The following is a 16,805-nucleotide window of genomic DNA, read 5'->3' as shown; positions in this document are numbered from 1 at the left end:
CGAATGAGTTCCTAAAGTTTTCCTCCTGCTTTTGTGCTACTTCACTTTTCATATCTATTTGGATTCCTCTCACCGCTAAACGCCGTGATTTAGTAATTGTCTACAGTTTATATGGATCATTATTGCTTAATTCATAATGGCCAGCGCATTTCTCAATGCTCTTTTCACGTCACTCAAAATTTTTAAATTTTTCTTAGCCTGAGCAAACAATATATTTTTTGGTATTTGCACTTACCTGTCTTGACTAAATCGTCTTTTTCTGGGCTCTCAAGTATGCAGCTGCTTTGAGGTCATCAACCGCACTTCGTTTTGATACTGAGTAATTTACTTTAAGCACAATGTCTTCCCATATGGGTGTTTGATGAATACAACACTTGTATATTTCCAATTTTCCAAAGTGGATTTTACTTGATTTCACTTCGCAGAAATCAAGGCTTAATAATTCACACCCGTCCTACGATTATAAGCCCATTACCGTCAATCAGATGATGGGCACCCGCCCAAAGTTCAAACACGTGCCAAACTTTGCAACTTAAAAAAGAAATCTTACGGCGACTTGCCAAGTAATGTTGTTACTCTGGTCTACAACAAACTTTGGAAAAATATTTTTTGTTAACCGTGTAATACTGCCAATGCGAAGCGAGCAAAGGGTCTTTTACAGTCTTACAGCCGCAATGCATTCCCTAAAAATGCTAACGTTCTGTCTATTCGGGTACATTTCCATTTATTTAGGATGTGGACGCGAAACACGCTGCATAAATAGCAGTTAACAAGCGCCGAGCGAAACCGAAACGAAAACCGGATGCGGGCGCACACAGAACAGAGTCGGCTACATGGTCGTTTCGCACTCGGAGCCGGGACTTACCGCGTGGGAAGGACTGTGGTCCCTATATTTACGTTTCCCACAATTTCTGGACAGCAGCTTCCGCCTTTACCACGAGCGAACTTCGAACTCAGCGTCTGAAAGGTCCGTTTGCAACTGAACGCAGCAGGAGGACGAAAACTGCACGGCTCTTTTACAGAGGCCGTCGGGAAGCGGACTCGAATCCTCTTTCCTAGTCGGGCAAAACTCAGCGCAGTAGTCTTCCAATGGAAGCCGAGCGAGCGGAGTAGACTGACAGAGCCGGAGAAACAGGAGGAACAGCAGCCGGATACACGCATCTGCAGGATTCGGCAGACTGTTTCTGGGGTTTACCTTCCCATCTGTTTTGATTGCATAAACCATTCGAAATTGTCCCAAAAACGTGCGAAGACTCCTGCAAAAGTGGAATGGAATGCACCGCAAAGTGCGTTTTCTGGAGAGCATGCGAGCTTGCTCTGCTCTCTTTCTGCTCTTCTGTACACGCGAGCCGACATGTGTCACTGGAAAATTTGGAAAGCCGCGCTCACTTAAAAACTGCATATATTCGCGTGGGTTTCCACAAACTTTCAGCAAAGAGCGAAATACCCAGCGCTCTTAGTGCTCTCTTAAATAGACAGCTATAAACTGAGCGAGCCAAATTCCAATTACGAACTTGCTATATCTAAGAGTAGTTTAGCCGCTTTCTTTCGTTACCGTGCCGCTCCTAGATGTGCTTTATATTTCGAAGCCACAAACTGCTGACAGCTGACGTTATTCCGGCAGCAGGCCGCGCTACGCGATTTATGGCCGGAGTTTTCACGGACGCAGTACAAAAGCTGGGTGGAACCGGAGTCCAGAGCAGCATCCGGAAGACGGAATCTGCCGGCTCAGGACCGCAGCACTCTTCAGCCTGCGATAAATATTCACAGGACACAAAACACTGCTTAAGTAATGCTATTATCTGATTGTCCAACAGTTTCCTGGTTTAAAGGTGGGCGGAACAAATTATACTTCTGTGGAACTGTTTTAAAGGCTGAAACACTAATATCAATATTAACATGTTTTTATGTTCCTGTTTTGATATTTAAATGTAACATAACCGACCTCATCTATTTGTTAGTGTCGATCGTCCATTTAGATAGACGGATTTTTGGTAAATTTTTATTGTATAAGCGGTACAAAAGATAAGGTTAAAAAGTCCGTTAAAATATTACACTGTAAAAAGCACCTTCAACATGCAAAAATTTCTGATACAAACTTTTGTCACCAAAAATTATATTTATTTGACCTCTTTAAGGAAAAAACATGTGTCGATCGTACCTTCATCATACAAAACATATATCATCGTTTTATTACAGTACAGAATATTTAACGTACTCATACGTCACGTATCAGTAGAAATGTAAGGGTGCACAGGTATGTATTTAATACAGTCAATGCGAAATACTTTTTTAATACCCGTTACTCGTAGACTAAAAGGGTATACTAGATTCGTTGAAAAGTATGTAAAAGGCAGAAGGAAACGTATTCTTGATCAGGATCAATAGCCGAGTCGAACTGGCCATGTCCGTCTGTCCTATGATCGATCTCAGGAACTACATAAGCTAGAATGTTGAGATTAAGCATACAGCTTCCAGAGACATAGACGCAGCCCAAGGTTCCAAATGTTGTCACGCCCACTCTAACGCCCACAAACCGCACAAAACTGTCACGGCCACACTTTTGAAAAATGTTGTGATATTTTTTAATTTTAGAATATATCTTGTAAATTTCTATAGATTTGAAAAAAAGAGCTTTTTGCCACGCACACTCTAACGTCCACAAACAGCACGAAACTCTCACACCCACACGTTAAAAAAATGTTTTCTATCTTGTTTTCATTCTATCTTGTTTTAGCATGAATTTTATATTTGATGTGGGTGACGACAGTCCCATCCAGGCCATCAAAATTAACTTTTACACATTCTTGGACCACAAAATTTATATTTTTGCGACTGGTGTCCGCTCCGTCACTAGGTGGACTGTCAGAAGACGCGAATATTTAGCAAGAATATCGATATGAGTCCTAACCTTCTTAACAGTTCTAGGATTTTAACTTTACACTTGTAAGGCTATATTTTTTAAGGTAGCTTGCAACAGTTTTTGTTTATATAGTATATTTTAATTGGTGTATGAGCTTTGATATGACCGTACTATTACAGCAAGTTTTGAAGTTTTCGTGTCAATATACATATGTATATAGGAAGAAGGAAGAATTAACTTCCTTTTCGCCTCGTCACCACGTGGACGCCTTAATGTTAACATGACTTCGATGTTAGGACACTACCTTTCAACAGTGATATAAAAGCATACAAAAATTAAATAGGCACTACTCAAAGCCGTTGAAGAACAAGACTAACGCGCAACAGAGGACCCTTTTTTTGACTCAAATCTCATATAGTATTCATGTTCATCCGCTTACAACTAACGCAACGCTGCATTTGCTTCTCGGAGCCGCGAATCGACATTTCCCTGGTTTTCCGGTTCACCATTCCCTTAAGGGCTTGCAGCAGCATCCTTGTGTTCCCGATAGGAGTACTAGTAGATTATGGGGCCCGGACATTGCAAATCAATTGCTTGCAACATACGAAATCTTTTGGATACATGAATTTGGTTGGCTTGTTCTACTATGCCGCGCTGTGGGCAACTCCGTTGCGCGAACATGGAAATAGACGCAAATGTATGATTGGGAATTGTGAAAGCTCTGGGCAGAATGATCCGTTTATGGGGCACCTGGTATTGATTAGAACTAAGTGCTAATTTTGCATGCCATAATCTGGCTGGCACAGTCCAGAAACACAGTAGATTTTCTAACAATATCCGGAGCATCTGAGTAAGCTGGATGTTACGCCAGCTCTAGCACTTCGGCAAATTAATCTATTGTATGGCTTCACTTTTAAAGCTTTTATTTAATACCATGACTTCGGGGTCGAACACCTCACTTCAAGTTACCTTTGGATATCTGATAACCAACCATGATATTAAAACGCAATTTATTGAGAAAAAACTGTCTTGACATTTAAATATTTTCTAACATTTAGGGAACTACAAATTAAATTAAAATTACAAAACTAAATTAAATTAAATTAAATTCTTAAACTAATCGTTTATCTATGAGACATTAATTGTAACAAAAAACAAGATAGAATGCTATAGTCGGGGTCTCCGACTATCAGATACTCGTTACTCAGCTAGTGGAGTGCAACCGAGAAAATTGAACATTCTCTGGAATATCGGTAAAAATTGGGGAAAAAATAATTAAATGAAAAAAAACTTTAAAATTGTTTAAAAGTGTGGCCGTAAGAGTTTTGTGCGGTTTGTGGGCATTAGAGTGGGCCTGGAAAAAGTTTTTATAGAAATTTACAAGATATATAAAAAAGTAATAAAAAAATCACAACATTTTTCGAAAGTGTGGTCGTGAATGTTTTGGCCGGTTTGTGGGCGTTAGAGTGGGCGGGGCAACAAACTTGCTCTGCGTCAATGTCTCTGGAAGCTACATATGTATGTACATACATGCTAAGTCTCAACATTCTAGTTGAATGGCCGTTGTAGATCGTAGTAGATTGATCCTGATCAAGAATATATATACTTTATATAGTCGGAAACGCTTCCTTCTGCTTGTTACTTACTTTTAAATGAATCTATTATACCCTTTTAATCTATGAGTAACGGGTATAAGAATGTACATTTTTCGATTTCTGCTTTCAAAGCCAGCGAATGAATTTCTTCAATTTAGTGGCGAATTCGAAAATGGTTATTTATACGTATATAAGGAAGTGGTGTATTTAGCATAATATATTATTATAAAATATTATTTGAAAATTTGACTATTAACAATGTTTAATTTCAGAATTATATGGAACTTTGACGTACCAATGTCAAGCCCTTATATGATCATTTATAAATCGCTGCTAAAGTAAATGTTCAAATTGTAGGTATTGGCAAGATAAAAAATGTTAATTTAATAATAGAAACTTTTAAGTGTGGGACTGACAGTTTTAGTATCCGTCACTCGTAAAGTAAAAAGGAATACTAGAATAGTCGAAAAGTATTTAATAGGTAACCGGCATTTCCGAACCTATGAAGTATTCATATTTTCTTAAACAGGATCACCAGCCGAGTGGATTTGGCCATATCCGTCTATCAGTACGGCTTTCTGTCCGAAGTTCTGTTTTGAACGATGTGATCTCGGGAACTATAAAAGCTGAAAAGCTATTAACTCTTAAATGTTCTCTTGTTCTCAAGTGCTCAACTTTGTTTCTGACTTTATTGCTCTAAATAATATTAAGGGCGCTCCACCGATGCCACATCATATAAGTGTTCATACAACTGAAATAAGAAATACGTTCAGTAAGTATTCTACTCTGAATTTTACTGTCAAAATAAAATTGTGTATTTATTTTCTTGGCTTTCTTGGAAAAAAAGCATACATTTTCTGCACAGATTATGGGTAGTAAGAATAATGAAGACCAAAATGTCGCTGTATCCGGACGGACCATATCCAGTTCACCGGAATTATTTGAAGAGGAGCGACTTTACGCCGAACTTGACTCGGAAGGCCGGATGGTCAGCAGGACTATGACGCTATATGAGTGTCAGCTTGAGGGTGAAGTGGAGCAGTTGCAAGAGGCGCTTTTTAAAATCTCTTCCCATTATGCCAAAGTTCAGTTCCGACTGCGGCAGATATCATTGGCTTCTGGTTGCGAGAGGGACAATCTGTTGAAAGATCTGGAGCGATTAACAGCAAAGGGACTAGATGCGACTGGACCCATATGGGATGAAAAGTTCTCCATGCCTGCCAAACTTCGCGTGAAGCAAGACAAGATTCTCTGCCAACTGCGAGGAAGTCTCGGAGACTTGGTCAAAACAACTGGTGTCTGCTTTCATGCTAATCATTACCCGGCCACAAACAGATCCCTGAGGATTTCTACAGATGCTTCCAATAAAGCTCCCCGAAGCAAAGTCCTCGGCCAGGGCTGTGGTAGAATCGGAAAATGCATTGGTCATGCGAAGGAAGAAAGCAAACCTGCCACTGGGTACATGGAAGGCACATGTTGTGATATTGAGTACAGAAAGCTAGATACACATTTCTTGCAACCCAAATCAACAACTTAATCGTAGATGTGATGGAAAAGAAAGGGACTTTTAAATGCGGAAATTAAGAATTTATTTTAATTTTATAAAAATCCGAAAGAAAAAAGACCGCAAAATCCCATTACAGTTACATCCCATTTTACAGTTCTGACATCACCTCTAATGATACCTTAAAAAAATTTAAAAAAAATGAACTATGTAGAGCTGCTGCAGACGAATAATATTAAATTTAGCTTTAAGATTAAAAGCAAAAAACGGGAAAAGAAGACAAAGAACAGCGTGGAATCTTAACAAATGAAATGACAAAGATTTTTAAAAAATTAAAGATTAAATTTATATTTTTTACAGATTAAAAATGTTTTAATACTTCTTTTTATACCCGTTACTCGTAGAGTTAGAGGGTATACTAGATCCGTTGAAAAGTATGTAACAGGCAGAAGGAAGCCAGGTCGATCTGTCCGTCCGTCTGTCCGTATGAACGCCTCGATCTCACGAACTACAAAAGCTAGAATTTTGAGATCAAGCATGCAGATTCCAGAGACATAGACGCAGCGCCAGTTTGTTTCCAAATGTTGCCACGCCCATAAACCAAAAAAATGCCATGCCTACAACTTTGAAAAATGTTTTGATATTTTTTAATTTTTTAATTAGTTTTCCACACCGATTCTAACGCCTACAAACCAGAGTGGGGGTGGCAGCATTTGGAAAACGTACGCTGCGTTCGTCTCTGGAAGCTGCATGCTTGATTCCTACATTCTAGCTTTTGTAGTTCCTGAGATCGATCATACGGACAGACGGACATGGCCAGTTCGACTCGGCTATTGATCCTGATCAAGAATATATATTTTTTTTTAGAAGGAAACGCTTCCCTCTGCCTATTATATACTTTTCAACGAATCTACTATACCGTTTTACTATACGAGTAATAGGTATAAAAATCTGAAAAAAATTGCCTTTCTAGTCCTAAAAGTTCCCTAGACTTCAACGTGCATAGTAGCAGATAGACTGGCAAATCGATGCATATCTTGATAAGGATCTAAGTGTTACATACTTTTCAACAAACTTAGTATACTCTTCTACTCTACGAGTAATGTAAGTACATACGCCATAAAATTTGTTAAAGAGATGCCGGTTAATAATTTAATAAAGGTGACATCGGTTAATAATTTTAATAAAAAAGTTATACATAGATATGTGTGAGACGTTACCATTCGCGTAATTTATAGGGCAGACCATACCTACATACATTGGAGTTGCGCTTATTTCAAGTTAAATTTTACAGTAAGAGATTAACAATGTGGCAGATAAAATTTACCACGCAAAATAAAGATTATTCTTTTTTTTTATTAACCCTAATGTAAATTAACTTCCGCAAACCGATGTAAGTAAAAGTTTCAGATTAGAGACGATTTAGTAATAGTTTGTGCGACTTTTGAAAATATTTTAAAGTGCCCTAAGTATTATTATACACTTATAAGGTTATAAACTTGTGTATACTTTGCACAGGTATACATGTCAGAAGTTTGCAGTGAAGGAGTCAAGTATATATGTATGTATGTACATGTTACATATACATATCTATTCCTGATCCGTATCATTAAACGAGTCGAAATAGTCTGTACATCTACCCGTCTGCAAATAGTATCTCAGTTGTAAAGCTATCTGCAAACAACTTTTATAAACGTTTTTTTCCTATTCCAGGTAGTATATAGGTGAAAAAGGCCGGATCAGAAAACTATATCATATCGCTTACAAAAGATTTATCAAAAAATAAATGGGGAAGAATTGAACCTTTGCTATTTTTAATCATAAAGTTTTTTGGCTTAATTATTTTATAATTAAAATAGAGATGTCGTAGTAACATTATAGTCATAGTAAAATGAATTTTAAATATAAGAAAAGAAATCATAGTTATTATTGATCTAAATTCGGTACATACAGCCGAAAAAAGATTCGAAGTTAGGTCATTGAAACAAATTTTTATTTTGCAAGATATAAAATTCGGTCTGATTTTAAAGTTTTAGTCTTGGGAAAATGTTGGATCCTCTTTTAAATTTTAGGCAGCCGGCCAGGGTCATTGAACCCGCTTCTGTTAGGCCTTCTGTTCAAAGGCCAACACGTAGGCAGCATCCCTTATTGGCACTGCAAAACGGCTTACAATGAATCCATTCAGCTATTATTGCGTTGGAAAACCAGTTTAGGGCTGTGTCGAGGCCAGGGCTGAGTTTTGGCAATTGCCCCGCATGCGCAACGCTGTTTCTGTAGGGTTTAAGTTACCTAGCTGCTTTGGCCCGGCCGAATCTCTAGATAAGGGTTGCTTACCGTAGGTTTCGATGTGGCTATGTATTTATCTAATTGAAATTTTCTTTCATATTCTGCGATAACCAGATTCTAGATCTTCGACTCGCCATTTTTTTTTTTTGGCTGGGCTTACCTACATCTGCTTACCCTGGTCTTTTCAAACCACGAGGATCGCATACCGTGGCTCATACGCTGTTATAGTCGTTTATCCTTTTGTTCCTTGCCTATACGCCGTCTGTATTATTGAATTGGTAACCCTGCAGTCTCACTTGAACAGAATTTGCACGATGATATATGGATGTCTTTCAGGTCCAATGTGTATGCTTGCTATTGGGTTGATGTTGGGTGGTTGTCGTAGGCTACCAATTTGTAATTAGTTTCAAGATATTTTAACAGTCAGTTACTTGAAGAACGACAATCACATTCAAATTTAGTTTACCATTAGTTTCTAGTTTAAGAATATGTAAAAGGAGGAATAAAGCAGAATTTATCAGAATTGAATATCAGGCTTTTAGGAAGTAAACGAGTTTTTAAGGTAGAATAAAGCATGCAGATGTAGCAGCGTAAATTTAATATACATATATACATTGGCCGCAAACATTCCAAAGCCGATAAACCTCAAAAAATATCGCAGTATTAATGATTTGTATACCCTTGCAGAAGGTATATTAATTTTAATAAGGTTTTTGCAACACAGTAAAGGAAGCATTGCGAGCGTATAACAGCGTGTGGTGCCGTGGAAATAATCGCATAATAAATGTAGAAACGTTTCCTGCGTTGTTTTTGATAACAAAAATGGTATACAACAGTTTTTTGTAAATAAATATAATATTTTCGGTTTCATATATATCAGTGTTGTTGTTTTTGATGTTGCCACGCCCACTCTAATGCCCACGAAGCGCCCATAACTTTTAGTCTGACAAATATGGTAATCTAATCCCCGAATCTGATAGTCGGGGAACTCGACTTAAGCATTCCATCTTGTTTTCTATATAATGTGTGAGTAGTAGCATCGGCAAGCCGAAGATTCCTTTTACTTTTGTATTAGAGCCTACCTTACTTGTTTGTCAATACCTACCGATGTATGGAATACATTTTAAGCTGGAGTATTATTTAAAAAATGTAAATTTAAATAGGGCTGAATGTTCAAAATATTATGGGCGTCCATCGATACCAAAATATAAATACTGTCATATATGCTGTTTTATTCAAAAACGTCAGTATCGACAAATTGTAAAAACTGTTCTCATTTAGTGTTCAGAAACTATTAATATTCATATCGCTGTATATGAAACTATGAGTAATATGTTCACTTTTTTAAGTTTAACACTTTTCTTATCTAATTTCATCGTTTTTAACTTAACAAGAAGTTATACTATAAGATTGGCGATAATCTGGATAAAATAATAGGTTATATAAAGAATTATTTAATGTGATGAGACGTTGGCATGAGTATGATCTACAGTTGATCGACTTAAAACGAAATTAACATTCAAAGCTTAATTAAAATATGTTTCTTATTTGATGTATTTGGTTTACGTCTTTGTGTTGTCTTTTCGTTGAGTTTTGTTGATTTTTGTAAACAAGAGCGAAAAAATGAGAGATTGTTTTAGAAAATCATTCATATTTAATTGATCCTTTTGGTATGGCACAGATTTGGCATTGGCAAGTAAATTTGTATTTGTTTCGGGGAGGTCATATGGAATGGCAAGATAAAATCAGTTGTAAGTGCCCTGATTAGCTACATCCATAATGAACTTTTTTTGGCTACTATAACTACACTTGTACACTTAGTGTTCTTCTTTTAGGATGTCTATTTTGTGGACCCTTCGCACTGCTGCACTTGAACCAGTAACAGAAGAATGCGATTCATTAAATTGTCCGCTTCCGAGTCCTCCATGCTGTTTAGCTTGGCGGAAATAAAGCCGCAGAATTTGGAGTTCAAGACCTCACGTACAGTTTGTGGGGGCGGCAGATCCAGACCTCCGCTAGCGACGCCCTGCTGCTGCCGGAGATGGCGGTGCTGCTGTAGCATCTGTTCTTCGTAGTCGTCACCATCGATAACTGCATCGCCGTGCCCGTTACCCTCCTCCAAACCATCTTGATCGACGTTCCGACGAAGCTTGCGGGACAAGACCACCTCGTCCACACCAGCATTCGGGCTACCGCGTGAGTTGGAATCCAGGATTAGAGGATAAGGAAAATCTGCATCGATGGCATCCAACTCCTCCACTACGTCGGATGCGTGGCCGGTATCTTCGTCCCCGCTGCGTATCGAGCTGTCGTCAATGTCTTCACAGCTGTGCTGCAGAGCCCGATGCTCGTCCCGTGTTGAGCTCACCCGACTGTCGTTGTGAGCCTGGTGTTGGTGAGCGGGCAGAGGAAGTGGTCCGCCGCCGGAGCTACTGCCACTGGTGCTACTTCCGGCCCCACCGCCCACCGAGAGATCCAGCTCCGGCTTCACATAGTAATCGCAGTAGTAGTGATCGCCACTTACATTAATCGAGGAGCACTTGGAGAGATTTAACACTGCGGCGGACTCGTTGAAGGAATTGGACAGCTTCAGGGTCATTGCCTTTCCGCCTGCACCCAAGTTATTAGTGTTATTGTTGTTATTGTTAATATGGCCATAGGCTGTCAGGCTAAGATCGGTTGCATGCGATGCGCCCCTATAATAAAAAGAACATATGTTTGAAGACTAAATTAGTTCAGATATTAACGTCAAACGCGTGGTAAGTATATCTTTCAATATAGACCCCAACTCATCAAGCATCAATACTTATAAATCTTAGAGCACATAGCCCTAATAAAATTATGGAAATGTTTTAAAGTACTTTTACATTGGCTTGTTTCGTATTTACTTGCTTTCGTATTCCTCTTATCGGATTTATTTTAACTTTAAATTGAACCTAATCATATCATATTATCATCATACAAAAATAATAAATATTTAATCCAATTCTAGACACATTAAAATAAAACAACATTTATATCCCCTTAAGAACCGGCTAAGATCTTAAATAGTAAATCTAATAAAGAATACATTATATACACCGACTAGAGTTGATGTGTGTCCTGTGGCCATAGAATATTTCTTTACATACATCCCCATTTTTAAAATGTGTCAGTTTAAAGCAACAACACAAGAAATGCGTAAATAAAAATGTATTTCAGTGTATTACCGTTTCCTGTCTCAAGTTTCAAGGGCGTTTTCCCAGGCAATGCAGCTGCCTAGGCCGGGTACTCAAAGAACATCTGAACGTGGTTATTTTAGGCCTCCCCCATGTCTCTAGTTATTTGCCGAATGCCACAATCTGGCCCAGTCGGCTGCCAATAGCACGGGCATGGCCGACCTCGCAGACAGGCTTATCTGCTGCAGGTAGTTGACAATTGGAAAATTTGAAAACTGATACTCGCTCGCCAACCAAGCCCATAAAACTCACAGGACTAATCACGTCGAAGTACATTTTCACATGTTCCACATTCGGGATGGCTTTATTTACTTGCGGTTTTAAAGGTTTCGACTCTACCGTGGCTTGGTTTCTTTTCGGTTTGTGAATAGCTCGGCTTATCATTATTTGCTTCCGCTCTTGCTCAGGTCCCAAGCCGTTTTCCGAGATTGTGACGTATTTAGATGGGCTTGGGTCTGTTATCTAAGATCTCGTCCACTTGCACTTGGAAACAGCTCTATGAATATAATATACCCGGACTAAATATCCTGATGATCCGTATCAGACTTATGGTTTTTGCGGACTAGAATGTTCTTATTATCATAATTAAACGTGGTCTAGTCCCATTGAAAGGCATTTAAAGGTAGATCTCGAGAATCAAAAGGCAAGTACGGCCCCCTTTTCTTCCGTGACGCATTTCGCTGAAGCATTTCAATACGAAATACGGCGGATAAAGATTTTGAGGCGTGGAGCGAGATTCGTATTGTGGGGATGACGGAGAGCCCAACAATTTCAGCAATTTCGCAGCTCATTTGCTTATTAAATCATAAGCGTGACACAGACAGAGCCCAGCAGAACTTTCACACCCAAGTGGTCTCGTGTGTGTGTGTGTGTGTGTGTGTGTGTGTGTGTGTGTGCGAGAGCCCCACAGAGAAAGAGAGGCCTGAACGCCGACGGCATGTGGGCCAGGGCAGCCTGGAAGAGGCGTCCAGACCCCGACTCTGGGTCTGAGCAACCCCTTGGCCGGGACCGATGCGGCTGGCTAATGGTCGTGGGCATATTTTTAACCCCGGCCGAAGCCAGACCGAGCGATTCGTTCAATTGCTCAGCTCACGCACACAGCGATCTTTACGAATGCTCCGTGCTCATGTGTATGGTATGTGGCATGTAGGCAGAACCTCGCACATTTTCCCTCACCAGCCCCTTTCCCTTTCTCTCTCGCGAGCTGCCAGTCTTTCCCAACTTGGTCCACTCGCAATCCGTATTCTTCGGTGCTGATTGTCATTTTCGTAGTGCTCTCATTAATTTATCGCTCTCTCGGCGCCTTCCCATAGTCCTCCACCCTCCGCGCCAGCTCTATTCGATGGACTTGGGCTTGCGTTTGCAGCAGCTTCCCTCCATTTCGTTTTTGGTTCAAGTAGCTACGATGCTGCCGCGTTGTATAATATTCGCCGCCTGCCGAGATCTGTTTTATGGCTATGGCTGTGGCTATAGCTGCGGCTATAGCTGCGGCTATAGCTCCGGCTCAAGCGCTGCCCGACTGGCCGGGCCCGTTGAGCTGTCTGTTATCAGCTCACAATAATAAAAATTTAAATATATACACACACCATGGGAGAGTGTGCGCGGGCATGTGTCGGGGCCGTCGACTGCTTGTTGCCCATGTGGGTACAGTCAATTGAAAGGAAATGGCCTTATTTCATATAAATATGTACATAAAGTACAACACACACTCACACACACACCCGCAGCTCGGGCACGGCTCCATATGAGCCAGAACATTGGACGGGGCAGACTCTCGACAGAGACCATTTGCGGGTCTCTGGCCCGGTCATTCCTTTGTTCGGATTGGTTTTTTCCACATTACCGCTCCTTAGTGTCCATATGCCCCTTTGCCTTGTTTTTGCTATTCTTTTTCGCTGGGCAGATGTTTTCTCAGACCAGACACAGAGCTGAGATTTGTTCGAATTGCTTGGCGTTTATGCAAATCGAGTGGGCTAAGGGATGCGTTCTGTCTGAAGGCCCGAATGGAAGTGCTCACGAATATTTACAGGAGTTTCGTAGTTAAGTTCAGAATAACTTTATGTTTTTGTAATCACATGTTTTGATGTAACAATTTGATTCCCTTTTGTTAATCGTTCGGGCATAAACGACTTCTATGAGTGCTGACCTATTCGATCTTAATATATTTCAGGATTTTCGGTTTATTTTGATTGTCTGACTATTCAAAATAACTGGCATAGAATTTAAGCTTCCGTGATTTTGCGAATAAATGTATTCACATTAGATCTAAGCAATGACTCACAAATTTATACATTTCTCAGTGTACATAAGCTGAAGTGGCTACTCGCATAAAGTGATAAGATTCTTGGAATTTTCTGCAATAATTTTTGATTAAGGCCCGCTCAACAAGGTTCGCTTCACTGACTACTGACAACCATACATATTTCTAGGGGAGCAAATTTGGAAAAACATTTTACAGACACAGGACTGGAAAGCATAACATATGTATACGATTGGTGGGAAGGTGAGTCACCTTATTATAATGCATAAGTATGCTGGGCTTTAAACTGATGTACGAGTACGTATTTGTTTCGCATGAATCAAGCCGTGTCTGACAAACTTGAACTCATAAGAAGAACGATCAATAACAGAAAGTTGTTATTCACGACTCAAGCTGAACTTTGACCGTTGTTCGGTCTATGTATGGTTAGTGTCTTATCAAACATTTTGTAATATAAGTAGCCAAATGTACTTCTGACTCAAAAATTCGTCGTTGTGTAAGCTGATATTCCTTAGCAAAATATTATATATAAATAATAAAGGTGACCTACATCTAGAGAATGACGGTTCAACGTTTAAAATTGACCTCCAAAACGTAACGTTAATTACGATAATTCATTTATTTGGGCAGGTAAACTCTGTATATTCTTATTTATGTTTATAAAACTATCAAGTTCGAATGATAAAAAGAAAACTTAGAAGTAAGTCTAATCTATCACCACGGTCTGTAAGAGTTTTCCATTGTTATAGAATTTCTTGCACTTAACTACTGGTAATTTGTAATTTCAACTAATTGAAATAAAAGATATAAGTTTATATGCATGACTCCTATTTATGAGCAAGTTTTTTTAAATGTTGCTTACTTGATATCTATTTGAAGTTTCGTTTCTGTTAGGCGTTGCTAAATTCCCCATTTAAGACAATTTTGTCCAATTAATTTATTTAGTTTTTTGACTATCAGTTAGATATTTCCCTACAATATCTACTTATTTCCCCTCGGAAGGATTGAGTTCAGATCACTGTTTGCATTAAGATAATTTAATGATATGATTTGTAGTCTCAAGCAGAGAATGGAAAATACTTTAGGTTGAACATTTCGGGATCTATATCACTGATCAAGCCCAGGATTCGATTTGGCATGAAAACTTCTTTGTAGGTTTTAAATTTAAAACCGACACCTGGGCACCAAATTGCTACAATACTGTGCCTTATACTTACTTTCGTTCTCTGATGACATCGCGCAGGAAATCCATGGCCTCATAGAGACTCCACTTGGGCTTGAAGCCATTGCCCATTAATTTAACGTGGGCGAGTTCACGGCGGTAGGATTCCCTCAAAGACTTGAAGGCCCGTGCAACGCGTCGCCCGGGAGCGTTGAACTCGCGACCTATGTGCTCCCAGGCTCGGTTCTTTTCCTCTTCGGCGCCCTTGAAATTCGGAAGACGGGAGTCCCAGAGAATGGGGTTGTCGTGAACCATTTGAATAAGCTTCAGCTTGTCGGAGGCGTTGCGCCTAACCACTAATGGGACACAGAGTTGAACGCAAATAGATATAAGTTACGATAAATAAAATTCGAAAAATTGGCTACGTTTTCCAAAAGTTAACCTCTAAGCATTTAAAAAAAATGTTTTTCCTAGTGTAAATAGGAACGTCCTTCAGTTTTTGTCAGCCGAATACTTAAGAAAGCACGGTACAGGCACAGCAAAACTTCCATAAGTCGAACTTTTTTAACCCATATGTACATACATGGATGTATGTATGTACGTAAATATGTACATTGCACATAGGGTAAACTGAACTATTTGAATAGGCAATGAATAGATAAAATATATTCTACTGCTTCTTCGACGTATCGACTTTCGAGTGCATTTTGCATAAAAATGTACATATATACATATGTATGTTTGCATGCATGTGGGGAATAAATCTGTGTACGCACATTTCTTGATCTTCTGTGAGGGCAGGGCAGTTGCGGCGGCCAGGGGGAGGGGCTCCAACTTGGGCTTCATGTCTAGAGCGATCGCCGCGGCGGCAGCACTCATGTCCTGCAGCGAGTGTGTGGCGGTGGGCGAACAGCCGCTCACGGGCGCCATCAGAATGTTCTGGAGGATTTGAAGGCTTGAGCTGGCCAGGGCTCTCACTGTACTCGTTCGTTTGGACGCGATCACGGGCGGCTGATAACGGGGCTGCTACCCTCTCACGACCAAGTTTAAACGGCGACTAAAAACCAAGACCAGAAAATAACAACCACCGCGGCGAGTGGGCTGCGCTTCGCCGTCGTCGACGCCGAGCCGGCAGCGCAGTTGGCAGCAAGCCCGCATTCAGAGCCAAAAAATCACGCGCATTCGACATGAGAGCCAGCTCTTCGCGCTCTCTGCCTCTCTCCGGCCGTGGCTCGCTGCCACCGTTCCCGTTATCTGCGTCGGCGTCGCAGCCCCTCTGATAGCTGATCCAGACCCCAGTTCCAGACATGTCGGTCTAAACCGCTCTCCGGGCGCTGCCTAGAGCGCGACTCGACTCTCCGGATGAAAACCCCGTTTAATCGCAATCACAAGCCACAGAAAGTAAAAGCGAGCGAAAAGCGGCGTCGCACACACTCACAACCATCGGACTGCGCAGAACGAAACATCAGAAAATGTGTGTAATACAAAAATCCGTTGACGCGTTCGCCTTTGGTTTTTAGCAGAGGAATTGTCGAGCGTACGTACGTATGTATGTACATATATAAATATGTATATGAATGTACCATATACACATGGACGTACATTTATATGTACCAAACTTGGATAGCGTTTCTTGACAAAATACGCTGCACTTTGGCCATATCAGCTGCAATTTATAAATGGGGGTCGATTCGCACGTCGGAACAATTTTAAAGAATTTAAGGAGCTCATTATTCTACTGTAAATCTGCAACGCGTAAAGTTTATAGACTAAAATAATAAAAACGAGTGTACTGGGTATACATATGTATGTATTCATATGTATGTATATATATTATATACATACACACTTTGTCAAGATAAAACCTTCGTTCATGTAAAATAATACAAAATCTTCAAATATTCCAACGAAATCAGA

General features: G+C 40.0%; 2 protein-coding genes across 3 annotated transcripts; one reads left to right on the top strand and one right to left on the bottom strand.

Annotated features, from left to right (window-relative positions):
• Positions 1-5,284: 5,284 nt before the first annotated feature.
• On the top strand, positions 5,285-6,272 carry LOC6544651. The gene has a single exon (XM_001973750.3). It carries the CDS (start codon positions 5,327-5,329, stop codon positions 5,993-5,995), a length of 669 nt encoding a protein of 222 aa, XP_001973786.1. The 5' UTR covers positions 5,285-5,326; the 3' UTR covers positions 5,996-6,272.
• A 3,188-nt stretch (positions 6,273-9,460) lies between these two features.
• LOC6544650 lies at positions 9,461-16,415 on the bottom strand. 2 transcript variants are annotated; one of them, XM_001973749.3, is made up of 3 exons: positions 15,665-16,415; positions 14,944-15,244; positions 9,461-10,944 (listed from the first exon to the last, which is right to left on the bottom strand). In XM_001973749.3, the coding sequence occupies exons 1-3, from the start codon at positions 15,816-15,818 to the stop codon at positions 10,089-10,091; spliced, it is 1,311 nt and encodes a 436-aa protein (XP_001973785.1). In that variant the 5' UTR covers positions 15,819-16,415; the 3' UTR covers positions 9,461-10,088. The 2 variants fall into 2 exon arrangements, with proteins under 2 accessions (XP_001973785.1, XP_026833163.1); XM_026977362.1 differs by lacking the exon at positions 14,944-15,244.
• Between the last annotated feature and the right edge of the window lie 390 nt (positions 16,416-16,805).

Source organism: Drosophila erecta, unplaced genomic scaffold (genome assembly GCF_003286155.1).
Source record: "Drosophila erecta strain 14021-0224.00,06,07 unplaced genomic scaffold, DereRS2 tig00000021-arrow-pilon, whole genome shotgun sequence".
NCBI lineage: Eukaryota > Metazoa > Arthropoda > Insecta > Diptera > Drosophilidae > Drosophila > Drosophila erecta.
This window is presented reverse-complemented; position numbering and strand designations above follow the sequence as displayed.

Excerpts from the sequence above, each read along its gene's own strand:
- LOC6544651 (XM_001973750.3), top strand. The coding sequence starts at position 5,327 with ATGGGTAGTAAGAATAATGAAGACCAAAATGTCGCTGTATCCGGACGG.
- LOC6544650 (XM_001973749.3), bottom strand. The coding sequence starts at position 15,818 with ATGGCGCCCGTGAGCGGCTGTTCGCCCACCGCCACACACTCGCTGCAG. Across the intron at positions 15,245-15,664 it reads CTCACAGAAGATCAAGAAAT|TGGTTAGGCGCAACGCCTCC; the intron begins GTGCGTACACAG and ends GTGTCCCATTAG. Across the intron at positions 10,945-14,943 it reads GATGTCATCAGAGAACGAAA|GGGCGCATCGCATGCAACCG; the intron begins GTAAGTATAAGG and ends TTTTTATTATAG.